This window comes from Microtus ochrogaster, linkage group LG2 (assembly GCF_000317375.1).
Source record: "Microtus ochrogaster isolate Prairie Vole_2 linkage group LG2, MicOch1.0, whole genome shotgun sequence".
Classification (NCBI taxonomy): Eukaryota; Metazoa; Chordata; class Mammalia; order Rodentia; family Cricetidae; genus Microtus; species Microtus ochrogaster.
The window spans coordinates 35,936,452-35,952,027 of NC_022028.1; the positions used below are offsets into that span (position 1 = coordinate 35,936,452).

Sequence of the window (15,576 nt, forward strand, 5' to 3'; positions counted from 1 at the left end):
CAGGGTTTCTCTGTAGCTTTGGAGCCTGTCCTGGAACTAGCTCTGTAGACCAGGCTGGTCTCGAACTCACAGAGATCCACCTGCCTCTGCCTCCCAAGTGCTGGGAGTAAAGGTCTGCACCACCACCACCCGGCTTGCTTTTGTGTAGTAAACACTTCACTATCACTTGTTTGTATCACTTATTTGTAGCTGAGCATGACCCTCAGCTTCTTATTCTCCAGCCACCAATGTGCTGGGATTAACCAGATTACTGGTGCTGGAGAGCAAACTCAGGACTCTGAATGTTAGTTAAACAGGCATTCTACCAACCAAGCAACATTCCAACTTCTCTTTCTCTGAGACAGGATTTCTCTGTGTAATAGTACTGGCTGTCCTGAAACCCTCTTTACACCAGGCTGGCCTTGAATTCACAGAGACTCTGCCTCCCAAGTGCTGGGATTAAAGGAATGTGTCACCAACTGGCTCAACTTTTTCTTTTTTAAATGACTCTTCCTATATAGCTCAGGTTAACTTGGCAAGTGTGCACAGATGCACACACACACTCAGATTAACTTGCAAGCATGCACGTGTGTGCACACACACCCCCCCCACCTCCTTAGTGTGCTGCTCTAACACCTTCACCATACAAGGATTTGCTACTTAAGGTAGAAAACATAATTTATCAGAATTTCCAGCGTTCCTTCTGTATAGCACATGCTTTTTATAGAAGGGGAGAAAAGATGAAGGTAGAAACAACAAACATCAAGTTTACACAATTCCTAAAATGAGCAGATGAATTAAATTACCTGATTAAAAATGTCTCCACGAACAGCTTCACAATCAACTTTGTATTTACAAATCAGGCAAGATGCTGTTGCAAAAGAACCTAAAACAAAATATACCTGCTTTAAGAAATATTTGTGGCTTACACAATAAACTTTAACCTGAGTTTTCCTGAAGTCTTACAAGGAATATAATATGGGTTATTTAAGAATACACGTATAGGGGCTGGAGAGATGGCTCAGCGGTTAAGAGCATTGCCTGCTCTTCCAAAGGTCCTGAGTTCAATTCCCAGCAACCACATGGTGGCTCACAACCATCTGTATGTAATAGGGTAATAGGGTCTGGTGCCCTCTTCTGGCCTTCAGGCATGTACACAGACAGAATATTGTATACATAATAAATAAATAATACACGTATATATTCTTTATCCTCTAAAGGTATTGTGATAAACAACTCTGCAAGGGCTAAATAAATCTCTGCAACTAGAAGGTACCAGTTGTCTTATATAGTCACAGCTGGTCTTGAATTGCCTATCATTAGGCATACACCACAGGCCTTATTTCTGCATTTATTGTATATGTTTTTCAGTTAAGTACATTCAAGATTATCAAATAATGCTTAATCTTGTTACGCAGCTTCTTCCCATGCCCAATATTTCTATCTAAGCACACTACAGAAACCACTGTTGGCATTTACTAACCATGACACTGGATGATCCTTTGAATTCCTGCAACCTGCTCCAAGGTATCTATATTTTGAGTATAGTTTCGAAGTAGTTTTCCTTCCTTATCTGACAAAGCTATGAATTTGTGACACAGAGATGGCTGGAATTGTCCAGGATATATTTCCTACATAATGCAAAAGGCAGAAAGGTTTCCATTAATTAGATAAGCATAACAGATATCCTGCTTCTGTTTAGTCAAATGTACTAATCATAACCTTCATGTATATAATACTTTAATAAACACAGTGAGCATTTTAAAGCACCTAGATGGATGGCACACCTAGGAAAGGGCTGTTACTATACAAAACTCAGCATTGGTGAACGTGGTCCCTTGAAGAACAAGGTAAGGTGACCCATAAACACATCTTAATGGATAATGTAAGTCAGAAGAAATACATACCTTAGGTACATCAGAATTTTGTTGGCTGTAAATTCAGATTTTTTTTAAAGGAAAAAAAGGGTAAACTTTACACTGAAATTACAGATATCAAAGGGTATGGTGACTTCACAACTAAAAAAGGCTCTCAATGTATTATTTAAAGCTATTGGATTATCATTCATAATTATCAACCTGCTGGGGGTTTAAAGCTGAAGTGTTAATTCCTTACCAACATTGCTTTCCTTCCACTGCACAGGCATACTGGGATAGAACAGAGCTGCTCATGAGTGCTGACTTGCTGGATTTTGTGTGTGTGTTTTTACCCCCAAATAATGCTTCAATGCTGTTTCTTCTTTAAAAACAAAGATTTCAGATATACACATGGCAAAAAGATCAGAGAAAAAGTATCAATTTTGGTCCTCCTACCTTGACAGTGTTTTTATTCAATTTCATTTAGTAAGTGACTATGGCAAAGGAAGTTTAAAGTAGCAATACTTTCTACTTCCTTACACTATAGGCTCTATCTAATTCATCACAATGTTAGCAAAAATTAAATACAACCATATGTCCATCAATAGAGAAACTGGTTGTATAGTAACGTATACCTATACAGTAGATTATTTAGCCACTGAGAGAATGAGAGGGCTCTCATGCACTAAAGTGAAAAATAGTTCATGACACAGGAAAAAAGCAAGTTAGTCACCAGGGAGTAAATCTTTTTGGTGTTATTAAGCAAAAACAAAAACAAAAAAAAACCAAAAAAAAACCCCTGAAATTGTATGCACATATGGATGGTTCTGTCTGTATAAACACACGAGGAGAACACACAGCAACTGTAAACAAGGCTGAGATTTCTGTAGGATTAGAGGACTTAACTTTTCACCTATTTAGTAACTCACAAGTTAAACTTAGTAAGCTAATTTTTGGTTTGGTTTTTTTTTTTTGTTTGTTTGGTTGGTTGGTTGTTTTAAGGAGACAGGGTCTGTCTCTACATAGCCATGGCTCTCCTGGAACTCACTATGTAGACCAGGCTGGCCTCTGCCTCCTCAGTGCTGGAATTAAAAAGTTGTACATCACCACACTCAACAATAACCTAGGTTCTATGAAGTCATGTATATTGTGGTCCATTACACAAAAATCCAAGATTTTTGATTTCCATTCCAACGTATACAGAAAAAACGAGTCTGGATTATGTGGCACACCCTAAAAGCCCAGCACACAGAGGTCAAACTAAAGGATAGCTAGAAATTATAGCATTCTAAAAGAACTTTACATCAGATAGGTTATCTCAGGTCTGAACATCCTAAAGCCTTTTAAGAAACCAATGGCAGGGATGCAGCTGTTAATCTGCTAATCCTAGCACTTGGGAGGCAGAGGCAGGGAATATCCGGAAATTCAAGGCCAGCCTGGTCTACAGAGCAAATTCCAGGACAACCAGAGCTGTTACATACAGAAATCTATCTCAAAAAACCCAAAAAGGAAACCAAGTCAGGCATGGTGGCACATGCCTCTAATCAGCACTTGGGAGGCAGGAGGCAGGCCTGGTCTATTTACAAAGCAAGTTCCAGGACAGCCAAAGCTTTTACAGAGAACCCCCTAGCCCTCCAATAAAAGAAAAAAAAAAAAACAATCATGAGTGTTAGACCGTTCTACTGAGTTCAAATTTAAAATATGTAGTTTTAAAAGCTAACATTCTGTAGGGCACTTGGGGTGTACACCTTTAATCCCAGCACTCAGGAGGCAGAGGCAGGAAGCAGGAAGACCTCCCAATTTGAGGCCAGCCTGATGTACAAATTTTGCAGGACACCCAGGGCTACAGGGAAAAACCCAGCTCTTTCTCAGCATGTGGGAGGCTAAGAGCTTAATCCCTAGCACCACACAAAAAAGTGAAGGGCTGGGGAGGAAGGGGTCAGTGGGTAAGCCTTTGCTATATAACTCTGCATACAGAAGGCAGAAACAGGAGACCCTGCCTCCATACACAATGTGGGGAGAGTAATAGAGAAAGATACCCAAAGTCAACTCTGGCCACCACTTGTGACATGCACACTTACATCTGGGCACTGCATAAACATCACACACATGCCCATATAGAAACCAAAAATTCCAGGAAGGACTCTTCCTCATACTCATTCAGAAAACCTCAGTAGAGTTTACTCAATAAAAACCTTTTGCTGGCTTCCTCTTGGAGGATATTTAACTTTAAGAAAACAGGTTTTCTAGACAAGATCGTGACAGTGCATATTTTAGGCTATATGGGCTACACATTTTGCCATATGGTCTCATATAACAAAGAGATGATTTATTAAGTGGACTTGGCTGTCAATGAAACGACTTAGGGACAATACAGTAGAATTTCAGTGTCATGTGTTGTAAAAAAATCTGAGAACTCCTAGTCATTACCAATTAACTCTCAGCTAATGGGATGTGGTAAGACGGGAAGAAGCTGGTGAGCAGATACAATATGACAGAATGATGTTTAGATGATATATTGTACAACACAGAGATTACAATTAACACTCAATGTCTGAGTGTAAGAGTAGAAAGTATATTAAGTACTGGATGTCACTAGTCAGCTATAACCATCCCATAATGTATATAGAGCAACATAATGTATATCCTATAGATATATTCACTTATATGTCCATTTAAATAAATTCATAGCCTCCAAAGCCACAGAGAAACCCTGTCTCGAAAAACCTAAATAAATAAATAAATTCATAGCTCAGTCAGCTAATACTTAAAATTATACATGTTTCTAACAAGATTTTTTCAGAGTACACCGATATGTCTAATCTAATGAAAGAATTTCAATTAGTGAAGCTAAAAACTAATCCCTACTGAACTTGAACATGCAAAACCCATACTTGTATTTCACATTATAATGCTGTAGAGCATTATACATACTTCACATGTTATACATGTTATATAGCTTACATGCATAAGGCTAAATTAAAGACAGCGTTTCATGTAGCCCTAACTGGTCTGGAACACAGAACTCCAGAGTACTGAGATTAAAGACCTGTATGTACTACCACATCTAACCCTTATTTTTTTTTTTTAATTTCAAACCATTTTATTTTTATTTTTTTATATACACTAAAAAGAAATTTTATGAGTGTTGTGCCTATAGGTAATATGTATATGTATTGCTTGCCTAGTCCCCAAGAATGTCAGAAAGACATTGGACCCTCTCAGAGAGCTGGAGTTATGAATGGTTGTAAGCCACCACATGAGTGATAGGAACTAAACCCAGGTCCCTCTTAACAGGTCTGAACTCTTGAGTGTTCTTAACTTCTAAGCCATCTCTCCAGCCCCTATCTTAAAACTTTTAATTATAGCCGGGCGATGGTGGCGCACGCCTTTAATCCCAGCACTTGGGAGGCAGAGGCAGGCGGATGTCTGTGAGTTCGAGACCAGCCTGGTCTACAGAGCTAGTTCCAGGACAGGCTCCAAAGCCACAGAGAAACCCTGTCTCGAAAAAAAAAAAAAAAAAAAAACTTTTAATTATATGTATGTCTAGGGTGGGGGTGAGTGAGTGCAGGTGCCATGGAGGTGGAGGCCAGCAGCACAGGCTTATACTGGGACTGGTGATCGCCAGCAGCTGTAGAGACAAGTTGCTGGAAACTGATCTCCAAACTTTCTAAGTAGAATGCACTCAAGCACTGTCTCATCTCTCCAATTTTTGACTGAAAGGCTTTTCCTCAGATTTCCTTCCTAGCCATGTTTGGAGCCTTTAAGAGTCTATGTATAGAATATCATCCATAAACTGAGGATCTTTGATTTCCCCATGTATATCTTTCTATGAAGGCTAACTTTTATGTTCCTCACTTGCATCATAAACCCAATTAAACCCTAAGAACAAAAACAGTCTAGCATTTATGTCCTTTGTAGGACCTGAATCCAGGGCCTAAAGTTCTACCACTTGCAACCCAGGCTCGCCTGGAACTCAAGTGTTAAGCAGAGACTGCCCTTTTACCTCTTGAGATCCTCATGCCTCCACCTCCTAAACCCTGGTTTGTTACACATTATTGGAGAGCATTTTCATGCTATGCCTACTGGAATTCCAGCCTTTATAATCCCCCGAAGAAGAGCAAAATAATGTTTACCCATAAACACACACATACACAAAATAACTAAACGTAATTTTAAAAATGTACAGAACCCTTAATTTTAGAGATGTATCTGTACTTGATACCCTGTAAGACAGTGACAAAAGTGGCTACTGGCAATGCAGTGCCCCGCTCACAACAGAATTTACATGAAAAACCTTGGGGAAAACAGAGATACACTAACCAACTCTGCTTATGTAAGACATGAAAGTAACTTAGGTACCTGCTGACCTTTCTGAACCTGTGTCTACTGACTGAGTTCATCTCTCATTGTTGAGACAAGGCAGCATCGCTAAGTATCAGAGATTCTAATAGCACATCCTAGCTGCAAACTGTGGTTACCACTGTAATTCCAACACCTAGGATGCTGAGAGTATTCCCTCACAGTTCTATAAATATACCATATAAAGACAGTTTTTACAATTCAGCTTAGGGCCCGCAAGATGTGAGATGGATCAGTGAGTAAAGGGGCTTTGCTGCCAATCCTGTCAACCAAGTTCAATTAATTCCAAGACACACGCATGTATGTGAGTTCTCCACGTTGCACTTTGGCATGCACATCACCCACTCACCACTCCACCCCTTCTGAAATAAAACTTTCAAGATCCTATTTAATTTCTGGGTTCTCTAAAAAAGTCTACCTAATACAGAAGAGCCTTTGGGATTTATTTACAAGTCCCATAAAAATGAACTAATAAGAGGCATGGTGGTAGGTGGTGGCAGGAAGATCAGGAAGCTCAAAAACCATCCATGGCTATGCAAAGTTCAAGACTAGCCTGGCCTACAGACTCCTCAAAAATAAAGAAAATTTGAGATGAGCTGCAGAAAAACTGCAAAATTTTCTAGTGACAGATGAAAATCTTGGGACGATATATATACTCTATAGCAGCAGAGCTGCACAGCAGATATATGGAGCCAGGGATACAATTTTCAATTTTCTAATTCACATTCAAGTGAAAATACCTAATAAAAATTTTTGTTGCTGTTTTGTTTTTGAAGCTGAGTCTCACAATGTAGCCATGGCTGATCATGAAGTCAAGAGTCTCCTCTTGAATCCTAGGAATGCAGGATTACACCACTATGCCTGACTCCTGAACATTTTACCAAATATCCCTGAATATTTGTTTGTTAATATTTAATAAATGCAATTAGTAGTTCATTTGTCTTTAGCAAAATCTCTAATATCCCTAAGTATGTCCCTCACGTATAGCAACACATTCAAGTATTCAATAGCCATATGCAGCTAGTGACTGACTAATGAACTAGAAAGACTAGAAGACTCTACAAGGGTCCTGTCATCTGTTCACCAAAAAAATGTAATCTCAATCTTTGGTAACTAAAAATCGTTTTTCAGACAGAGGCACACGTTAAAACTTGTCTACTACAAACCATACTACAGTAGGTCCTATAAACTTTATGACTCAGAAAATAGATTCAAAGTCAAAACAGGTCATTTTTTTTATGATCTACAAACCACTAAAGGAGTGGGGGAGACAGACAAAAGACCAAAAATTATTTACAATCAGTCCTAAAACAACAAAAGTTCTACCTACCACACTGTAGCATTCACTTCACTGGGCAACCAATGTCAATTTAAGATGTCTATACATGAGAACAACACTTTCTCATGAACGACAAACAAAAAACTGTGATACCTTTGCAAACTTGAAGAATGGTCTTGGATCTTTTCTAAAATACTCAATATCAAACATGGCTTGAGGATCTGGGAGATCTGGGAAGTCCACGGCAAGACGAGCATAAATACCATCTCTTGATCTGAAGTCAGGTATTCCACAGGAAACAGAAACCTGAAATATTCAAGACGTAAATCGCAACATTCAATTATCTACCTTCATAATTAGGACCTCTAGTATAAGAATGCAAAGAAAAGTTAAGTTTGAGGAACAGAAACACCACCCTTCTAATTTCTCTCAAATACAGAAGAGACAAGTAAACTAATGAGAATAATTAATCTGCCACATACTGCTTTTAGTGGTACTAAGTCGGGCCAACCTTAAAAACCTTTAAGCATTTAAACAAATTAAAGCAAATATAATTAGAGTAAATCAACCTCATTTTTTTTAACCAAAAAGTAGGTAAGACTTCCTTGCAGATAATACCAAAGAAACTGCTTTCATATGGCCAGCTTTTAATACCTCAAGAACACTACAATTCCAAAATTTCAACCCTGTACTGTAAAGCTGGGCACACAAGTTCATGACTATAATCTCAGATATTTAGGAGGCTGAGACTGAAGGGCTGTTTAGGTTCAGATTTTCAAGACTAGCTGGAACAATCACAACAGAAAAACCATTACAATAAAGGGGCTGTGGGTCCTGGGTATTCACAACGTTCAATAGTACAACTGTCTCCCACATACCATAAGAAAGTAATTTGCCAGGCAGTGGTAGCACATGCCTTTAATTTAGCACTCAGGAGACAGAGGCAGGAGATATCTGTGAGTTTGAAGGCAGCCCTGGTCTACAGAGCAAATTCTAGGACAGGCTCCTCAGCTACATAGAGAAACCCTGTCTCAAAAAAACCAGGAAAAAAAAGTCCCCCCTCCCCCAAAAAGGCTATCAGGCTTTACTCTTTTTGTTTTCTATGTCTGTAAGGAAACCTGCATGTATATCTGTGCTCCACATGGGCACCTTGTGTCCTGAGGTCAGAAGGAATCACATCATGCAGTTGTCAACAGTCATGTGGGTGCTGGAACTGAACCTGGGTCCCGGCCTAGCAGAAGCAAGAGCTCAGTTCTGAATCATCTCTCCAGTTCAGGAATATAACATATTTACTTATGGGTTCTTTGGATTTTGTCTTTTGTTTAACAGGGTCTCACTATAGATCCCTGCCTGACCTGGAACTCAAATACACCTGCCTCTCTCTGCCTCCACAGTGCTAGCATTAAAAAACAGGCCACCACTGGGCAGTGGTGGCATACACCTTTAATCCCAGCACTCAGGAGGCAGAGGCAGGCAGATCTGAGTTCGAGGCCAGACTGGTCTACAGGAGCTAGTTCCAGGACAGGCTCCAAAGCTACAGAGAAACCCTGTCTTGAAAAAAAACCAAAAACCAGGCCACCTAATTTCTTGGGGTTTTTTTTTTTTTTTTTAAATAGTGTCTTGCTGAACCTAGATCTCACCACTGAGATCCAGGAGTCTGTCTCTACATACCAGTGAGGAGGTTACAGCCAGGCCCTGACAGGTAAATGCTGGGATTAAAGGTATGCATCACCATACCCAGCTAAGGGATGTGATTTTTTGTTTGTTATGGAATATTACTTTAAGTAGAGATCACATTACTTATGTTGAACTATGTAAAGGTGTTACTTACATGTGTAACACTGCCTGTTGGACAGCCAACAGCTAGGCAGTAGAGGGATAGGGCCAGGCAGAAAGGATAGATAGATAGATAGATAGATAGATAGATAGATAGATAGATAGATAGATAGATAGATAGATAGATAGGAGAATCTAGGCTTGAGAGGAATAGAAAGAACGAGGAGAAGAATACAGGACATCCAGAAGGAAAGGAAGGAAGGTTAAAAAGCCAAGGCTAGTGAGACAAGCATAAACTAAGGCCAAGCATTCATAACTAGTTAAGTCTCCGTGTCATGATTTGGGAGCTGGTTGGTGGCCCAAAAGAAAACCTGCCACACTGTTAAATATAAAAATCAAATCCAGAGCACTGGCCCAAGTCTACATTTGAAGCTAAGATAGCTGAGGCAGACTCACTTGAGTTCAGGTCTGTGTAACACAATGACACCCTGTCTCAAAACAAAAACAAGAAAGGGAGCTGGGCGGTGGTGGCGCAGCCTTTAATCCCAGCACTCGGGAGGCAGAGGCAGGTGGATCTCTGTGAGTTCGAGACCAGCCTGGTCTACAAGAGCTAGTTCCAGGACAGGCTCCAAAACCACAGAGAAACCCTGTCTCGAAAAACCAAAAAAAAAAAAGGCTAAAGATCAGTCTGATGTAGAGTGCTAGGATCTAGTATGTATAAGCCCCAGGGTCAAATCCCCTGCATCACTAATTACGATAAAGGGCCAGAGAGATGGCTCAGCTAAAGGCTCCAAGATGGATGACTTGTTTGATGCCAGTAGTCCTCTGACACCCTCGTGTGTGCGCACACACTATTTTTTCTTGTTGTTGGGCTTGTTTTTCAAGACAGGCTTTCTCTGTGTAACAGCTCTGGCTGTCCTGAAGCTCACTGTAGACTAGGCTGGCCTCAAACTCAGAGAGAGCCCCTGCCTTCTAAGTGCTGGGATTAAAGGTGTGCACCACCACTGCCTGGCTACCCAACTTTTTTTTAAATAACCATGTGTGGCAGCACATGCCTTTCTTTCTTTATTCTTAGTTCTCTGCAAGTTTGAGGACAGCCTGGTCTATGAAGGAAGTTCCAGTCAGCCAGAGCTACACAGTGAGATACTGTTTCTAAATGAATAAAAAGCTTTAGACTCAAAACTTTTCCTTCAGATAAACCCTGGCATTTCAAATCAGGACTCAGCAAGCTTTATTGTCCCAGTTTCACAGTGAAAGAAAACTGTCTCCGAAACACATCCCTGACCCAACACTTAACAGGCTGGAAGAAAAGGACTGCCGCAAGGCTGAGACCATCCTGTAGGCTACAGGGACCATCAGCCAGCCATGAGAGCACACTCTAATAATCCCAGAACTTGGGAGGATCCCTGGCAAGTTCCAGGCCAACCAGGGCTATAAGTAAAACCCTATCTCAAAAATAACTAAAACAGGGAGTCCGCAGAACGGCTTAGCCAGTTAAGGTGCTTCTGACCAAGCCTGAAGCCAAGACTCACAGAGGAAGAAGGAAGGCTACAAGCAGCTAATACAAGTACTTATTTCCAAAGGGGCCATAGCACACAAACTGCCACACACCAAACACAAGCAAACAAAGCAGCTGGTGGGGGTGTAGGCCTTTAATTGAAGAACTCGGGAGGCAGAGGCAGGCAGATCTGAGGATAGCCTGGTCTACAGGGCCACTTCAGGATAAACAAGGCTGATGTTACACAGTAAAACCCCATTGAACAAAGAAAAAGAAAACAAAACAAAACAAAAAAAAAAACCTTTGTCTAAATCACACCCACAGGGAAAACTAATTGTATTCTGGTGTTGAGGGGCTAGTGCACACGGAATGCTTTGGCAGGTTCACCTTCTGTCTTCCAGAACTGGGATTCTTTTTTTTTTTTTTTTGGTTTTTCGAGACAGGGTTTCTCTGTGGCTTTGGCAGAACTGGGATTCTTAATGATCATTTAATACCTTTTCACTTTGCTTGAAGTGCTTCTTGCTGCTAACATAATGTCTAATATACTACACAATACAGAATTATGAATTGGTCTTAGACCAAGTCAAATGAAAAAGGCCAAGTCTCTACAGTCCTACCAAGTTAAAATGAAAAAAAAAAGGTAAGCATGTTACCTTCCCAACCGTATTTTAACCATGAATTAAGTTTCTGCTTTCTCCATGAAAACTGATTCCACTAGAGCCTTGCTATCATGCTTTCCAAAAGAATCTAATTTCTCCAAATTCCCAGGAGCTGGAGAGATAGCTTGATGCTCTTACAGAGGACCTGGAGGCTCACAACATCTATCACTCCAATATCAGGGGATCTGCTGATGATCCCTTCTTGTCCTCCTTGGGCACTTCACACAGTAGAACAAAACATTCATGCAGGTAAACTACCCATACACATAGAATTAAAAATAAACTTGACTACAGAAACTGGAGAGATGGCCTAGCTATTAAAGACAACTTGCTGCCCCTTGAAGAGAAGCTAGATTTGGTTACTAGTGACCAGATGGGAGCCCACAACTGTTCCAATTCCTGGGAACCCAACATCCATTTCTGGCCTCTGCTGGCACCAGGCACACACATAGTACACGTACATGCAGGCAGGCAAAACACACATACACAAATAAGATCTTTAAAAAGGGGGGGATGATCCCACCTACCAACTGAGCTACAAATAAACATTAAAAAAAATTGTCAGACTTTCCAAAACACTGAACTAATTTATATAGCAACTGCCGCTGTCCCTCAGGTTTTAGCAGTTTCTAAACACCTATATTATGAACAAAGGCTTCAACTAAGTGCAGAAAACAAGTAGTGGGAAAGGAATAAAACATAGCGCTCTTTACTATTCTTATGCATCTTACATACCCCAGCTCCAGTTAAAACTATTATCTTTTTGCATTCTTGTAGTAACTTCACAGCATCTTCAATTGTATTAACGTCTTTTCTTTTTTTCCGTTTTGGTGGTTCTGAAAGAATATTAATAACAATCTGCCACAGTGTCATATCATCCAAATCAGGTGGAGGAATTGTTTCTGGCAGTAAATCTTTAAGAATTGTTCGAGGATCAGTACCAATCATGAGATGCTGCTGAACAAAAGTATACGGACCTATATTAAGGGAAGAAAGGCTTCAGTCAGTTCTACTTCTAATTAAAACCTCATTTATTTTGTCAAGTAAATAAGTTAGCAATATATAAACTTTCTATGCAAAGTTTAATTTAGTATTATTTTAAAAATACAATTTAGAGCCAGGTAGTGGACAGAGAGAGGCAGAGGTAGGTGGATCTCTGTGAATTAGAATGTCAGCTTGGTCTGAGACAGTTCCAGGATAGCCAGGGCTACAGAGAAACTGTCTCCAAAAGCGCCCCCCCCCCCAATAAAATGAAATAGAAACAGAAAAAAAAAAAAGGTGCAATTTAAAGGTATTTCATGTCATATCCCAAACAAAATCTGATTGAACAAGAGCTTGCTTAGGTCTGAGGTTTTGTTTTTCAAGATAGGGTTTCTCTGTGTATAGCCCTGGCTGTCCTGAATTTGCTTTGTAGACCAGGCTGGCCTCAAACTCAGAGATCTGCCTGCCTCTGCCTTCTGAGTGCTGGGATTAAAGGTGCATGCCACCACTGCCTGGGAGGTGTAAGTATTTTGATTATATTTTAAGGGTCAAATGGGTAGAAGATGAAGCAACTCAGGAATTAGCATGCAGGAAGCCAAGAAAAACCTTACCAATACCTGAGAAACTAAATATAAATGATAAAGGTGAGAAAATTTACAGATGGTACAAGAATAGCCTCGGGGAAGTCACTGCAGATGTTGGTGGCACATAACTATAATCTCCAGCATTTAAACACAAAGGAGTCAGGAACTGAAGGCCAATGGGGGCTATACAGTGAGTTCAAGCCAGTTCTAGGCTACAAGAAAGTGATCCTGTCCCAACAAGAAAGACACATTTTTAAAAATACTGATACATATGGAGCAAAAGAGAAAAAAAAGGTCAACGGTATGAAAGAAAAAGAACAGGGATGAGGAACATCCTCAGACATAGGGACATTGTGTGGCACACCTACAATCCTAGCACTTGGGAGGAAGTTCAACATCATCCTTACATCCTAGACTCCATGAGTTTAAAGCCAGCTTGGGTACATGGAACTGTCAAAGAAATCAAGAAAGGGGAAAGAAAGAAGAGAGAAGAAAAGACGTAAGGAAGAAAGAAAAAGGCTGCACTGGTTATGGTATACTCCAGAGGCAAAAGATTGCAGAGCAATTTTGCTAGCCTGGGCTACAAAACACCTTGTCTCAAAAAGAAGGAAGGAAGGAAGGAAAGGGCATTTATTCAAAGCTTACAGGTTCGAAGCATACCTATCCTCGGTCGTGGAGTCCAGTCACTAGAGCTCGCATGCGAAGTTCTATCGTCCTCATCACTCTCACAGGAATGGAAGCCATTAGTGATGATTTCATCAGTGAACAGCAGGTTGTCTGTGAAAGAAAACAAAGGCTACTGACAAAACCATCTTCATCTGGGGCTAGGGGTGCACACCTGCAGTCACTGGCACTTTCAGGCTAGTCTGAGCTACATGACAAGACTCAGATTATTGAGACAAAAATCAAAAACCAGAAAGGTTTTACTTACAACTTACATCTATGATTCCAGCACATGGGAGGCACAGGAAGCTGAGAACACCCAATCTACACAGAACAGTGAAATCCGGACCAGCCTGGGCTAAAGTGGAACCCTAGCTCAAAAATCAAAAACGGGGCTGGGCAGTGGTGGTGCACACCTTTAACCTCAGCACTCAAGTCGATCTCTGTGAGTTCAAGGCCAGCCTAATTACAATGGATGCCCAGAGCTGTTACACAGAGAAACCCTGTCTCAAAAGAAAAAAAGTTGTGTTGTTTTGTTTTTAAAAAAGAAGCTTAAGGCCGGGCAGTGGTGGCACACGCCTTTAATCCCAGCACTTGGGAGGCAGAGGCAGGTGGATCTCTGTGAGTTCAAGACCAGCCTGTTCTACAGAGCTAGTTCCAGGACAGGCTCCAAAGCCACAGAGAAACCCTGTCTCAAAAGAAAAAAAGTTGTGTTGTTTTGTTTTTAAAAAAGAAGCTTAAGGCCGGGCAGTGGTGGCACACGCCTTTAATCCCAGCACTTGGGAGGCAGAGGCAGGTGGATCTCTGTGAGTTCAAGACCAGCCTGGTCTACAGAGCTAGTTCCAGGACAGGCTCCAAAGCCACAGAGAAACCCTGTCTCGAAAAACCAAAAAAAAAAAAAAAAAAAAAAAAAAAGGATCTGAGCTTCACGTCAAGGGCTAAAACCTACAGCTTCATGAAATGCATCAAACAGAAATTACCACAAACAGGACAGTGGTAGGTGGCACATGCCTCTAATCCCAGCACTAGGGGAGGCAGCCTGGTTCTACAATGAGTTCCAGGACAGCCACGACTGTTACAGTGAAACCCTGTCTCAGAAAAAGAAAAAACAAAAAAAAAAACCCCAAAAACCTTAATCCTTAACAGTGTCCTCCCTGCCTCAGCCAGTCTTTCTCTAGCCCTCAAAGTAGAAAACTTACTGCCTCAGCCTCAGCAAATTTAGCTTTAAAGAACATAAAACATGCTTCCCTCTACACTATCCGTCGTTCCCCCCTTCTAATAGCTGAAATCCAGGGCTATTTACTATTCCAGTCCCTAGCACGTTCTTTTCTTTTAAATACATGATGGTCCACAAATACTGACAGACTCCGATAAATTCTGGGCAAAAGAAGTTCAGATGACATTATTACATATACAACACCTTTGGTGTCAATGGCATACAGAAGTCGGTTTGTTTCAGAATATCAAATATGTTAGGAAACTAAAAAAAAAAAATGTTATGAGCACATGATTTCAGAAGAAAAATAAGTGCTGTAAAACTATTACTCTTCTATACCTAGGTGCTTAAATGCAATCTCAGGAAATTATTGTTTTTAGAACAGTCATTTCCTTACATTTTTAAGACTGTGCCTCACCAAACAGCTTTGGTCTATTAAAATTTCTAACTTCAAAAAAAGATATCGGTCCAAAAAGAAAAAAACACCACCATACAGGTGTCAGCTTGCAAACGCAATCGCAGAAGGTCGAGCCACGGGACAGCCCAAAGCGAGCTGCCAGGAAAATGCAACTTTAATAAAGGCGCTAGGGTCAAAAGCATCCGAGGGAGGGAAAACTTCAACGACAACTACGAGAGCCCGGGTGACTGCGCGCAGCGCAAAACGGCCCGGGCGAGCGGCGAGTCCGCGCGCGGCTCCGCTGCAGGGCCGGCGAGCTCGGCGGC

The 15,576-nt window shown here is 40.8% G+C and overlaps 1 protein-coding gene across 1 annotated transcript in view; it reads right to left on the minus strand.

Annotated features, from left to right (window-relative positions):
- Window positions 1–15,576, minus strand: part of Sirt1 (sirtuin 1) — a 20,539-nt gene that overhangs the window by 4,183 nt on the left and 780 nt on the right. The window contains exons 2-6 of the mRNA XM_005360130.3: window positions 13,635–13,751; window positions 12,145–12,386; window positions 7,630–7,782; window positions 1,463–1,610; window positions 786–865 (exon numbers count right to left, since the gene is read on the minus strand). Of these exons, the coding sequence (XP_005360187.2) occupies window positions 786–865; window positions 1,463–1,610; window positions 7,630–7,782; window positions 12,145–12,386; window positions 13,635–13,751 (740 nt within the window). The remainder of the gene's footprint in view (window positions 1–785; window positions 866–1,462; window positions 1,611–7,629; window positions 7,783–12,144; window positions 12,387–13,634; window positions 13,752–15,576) is intronic.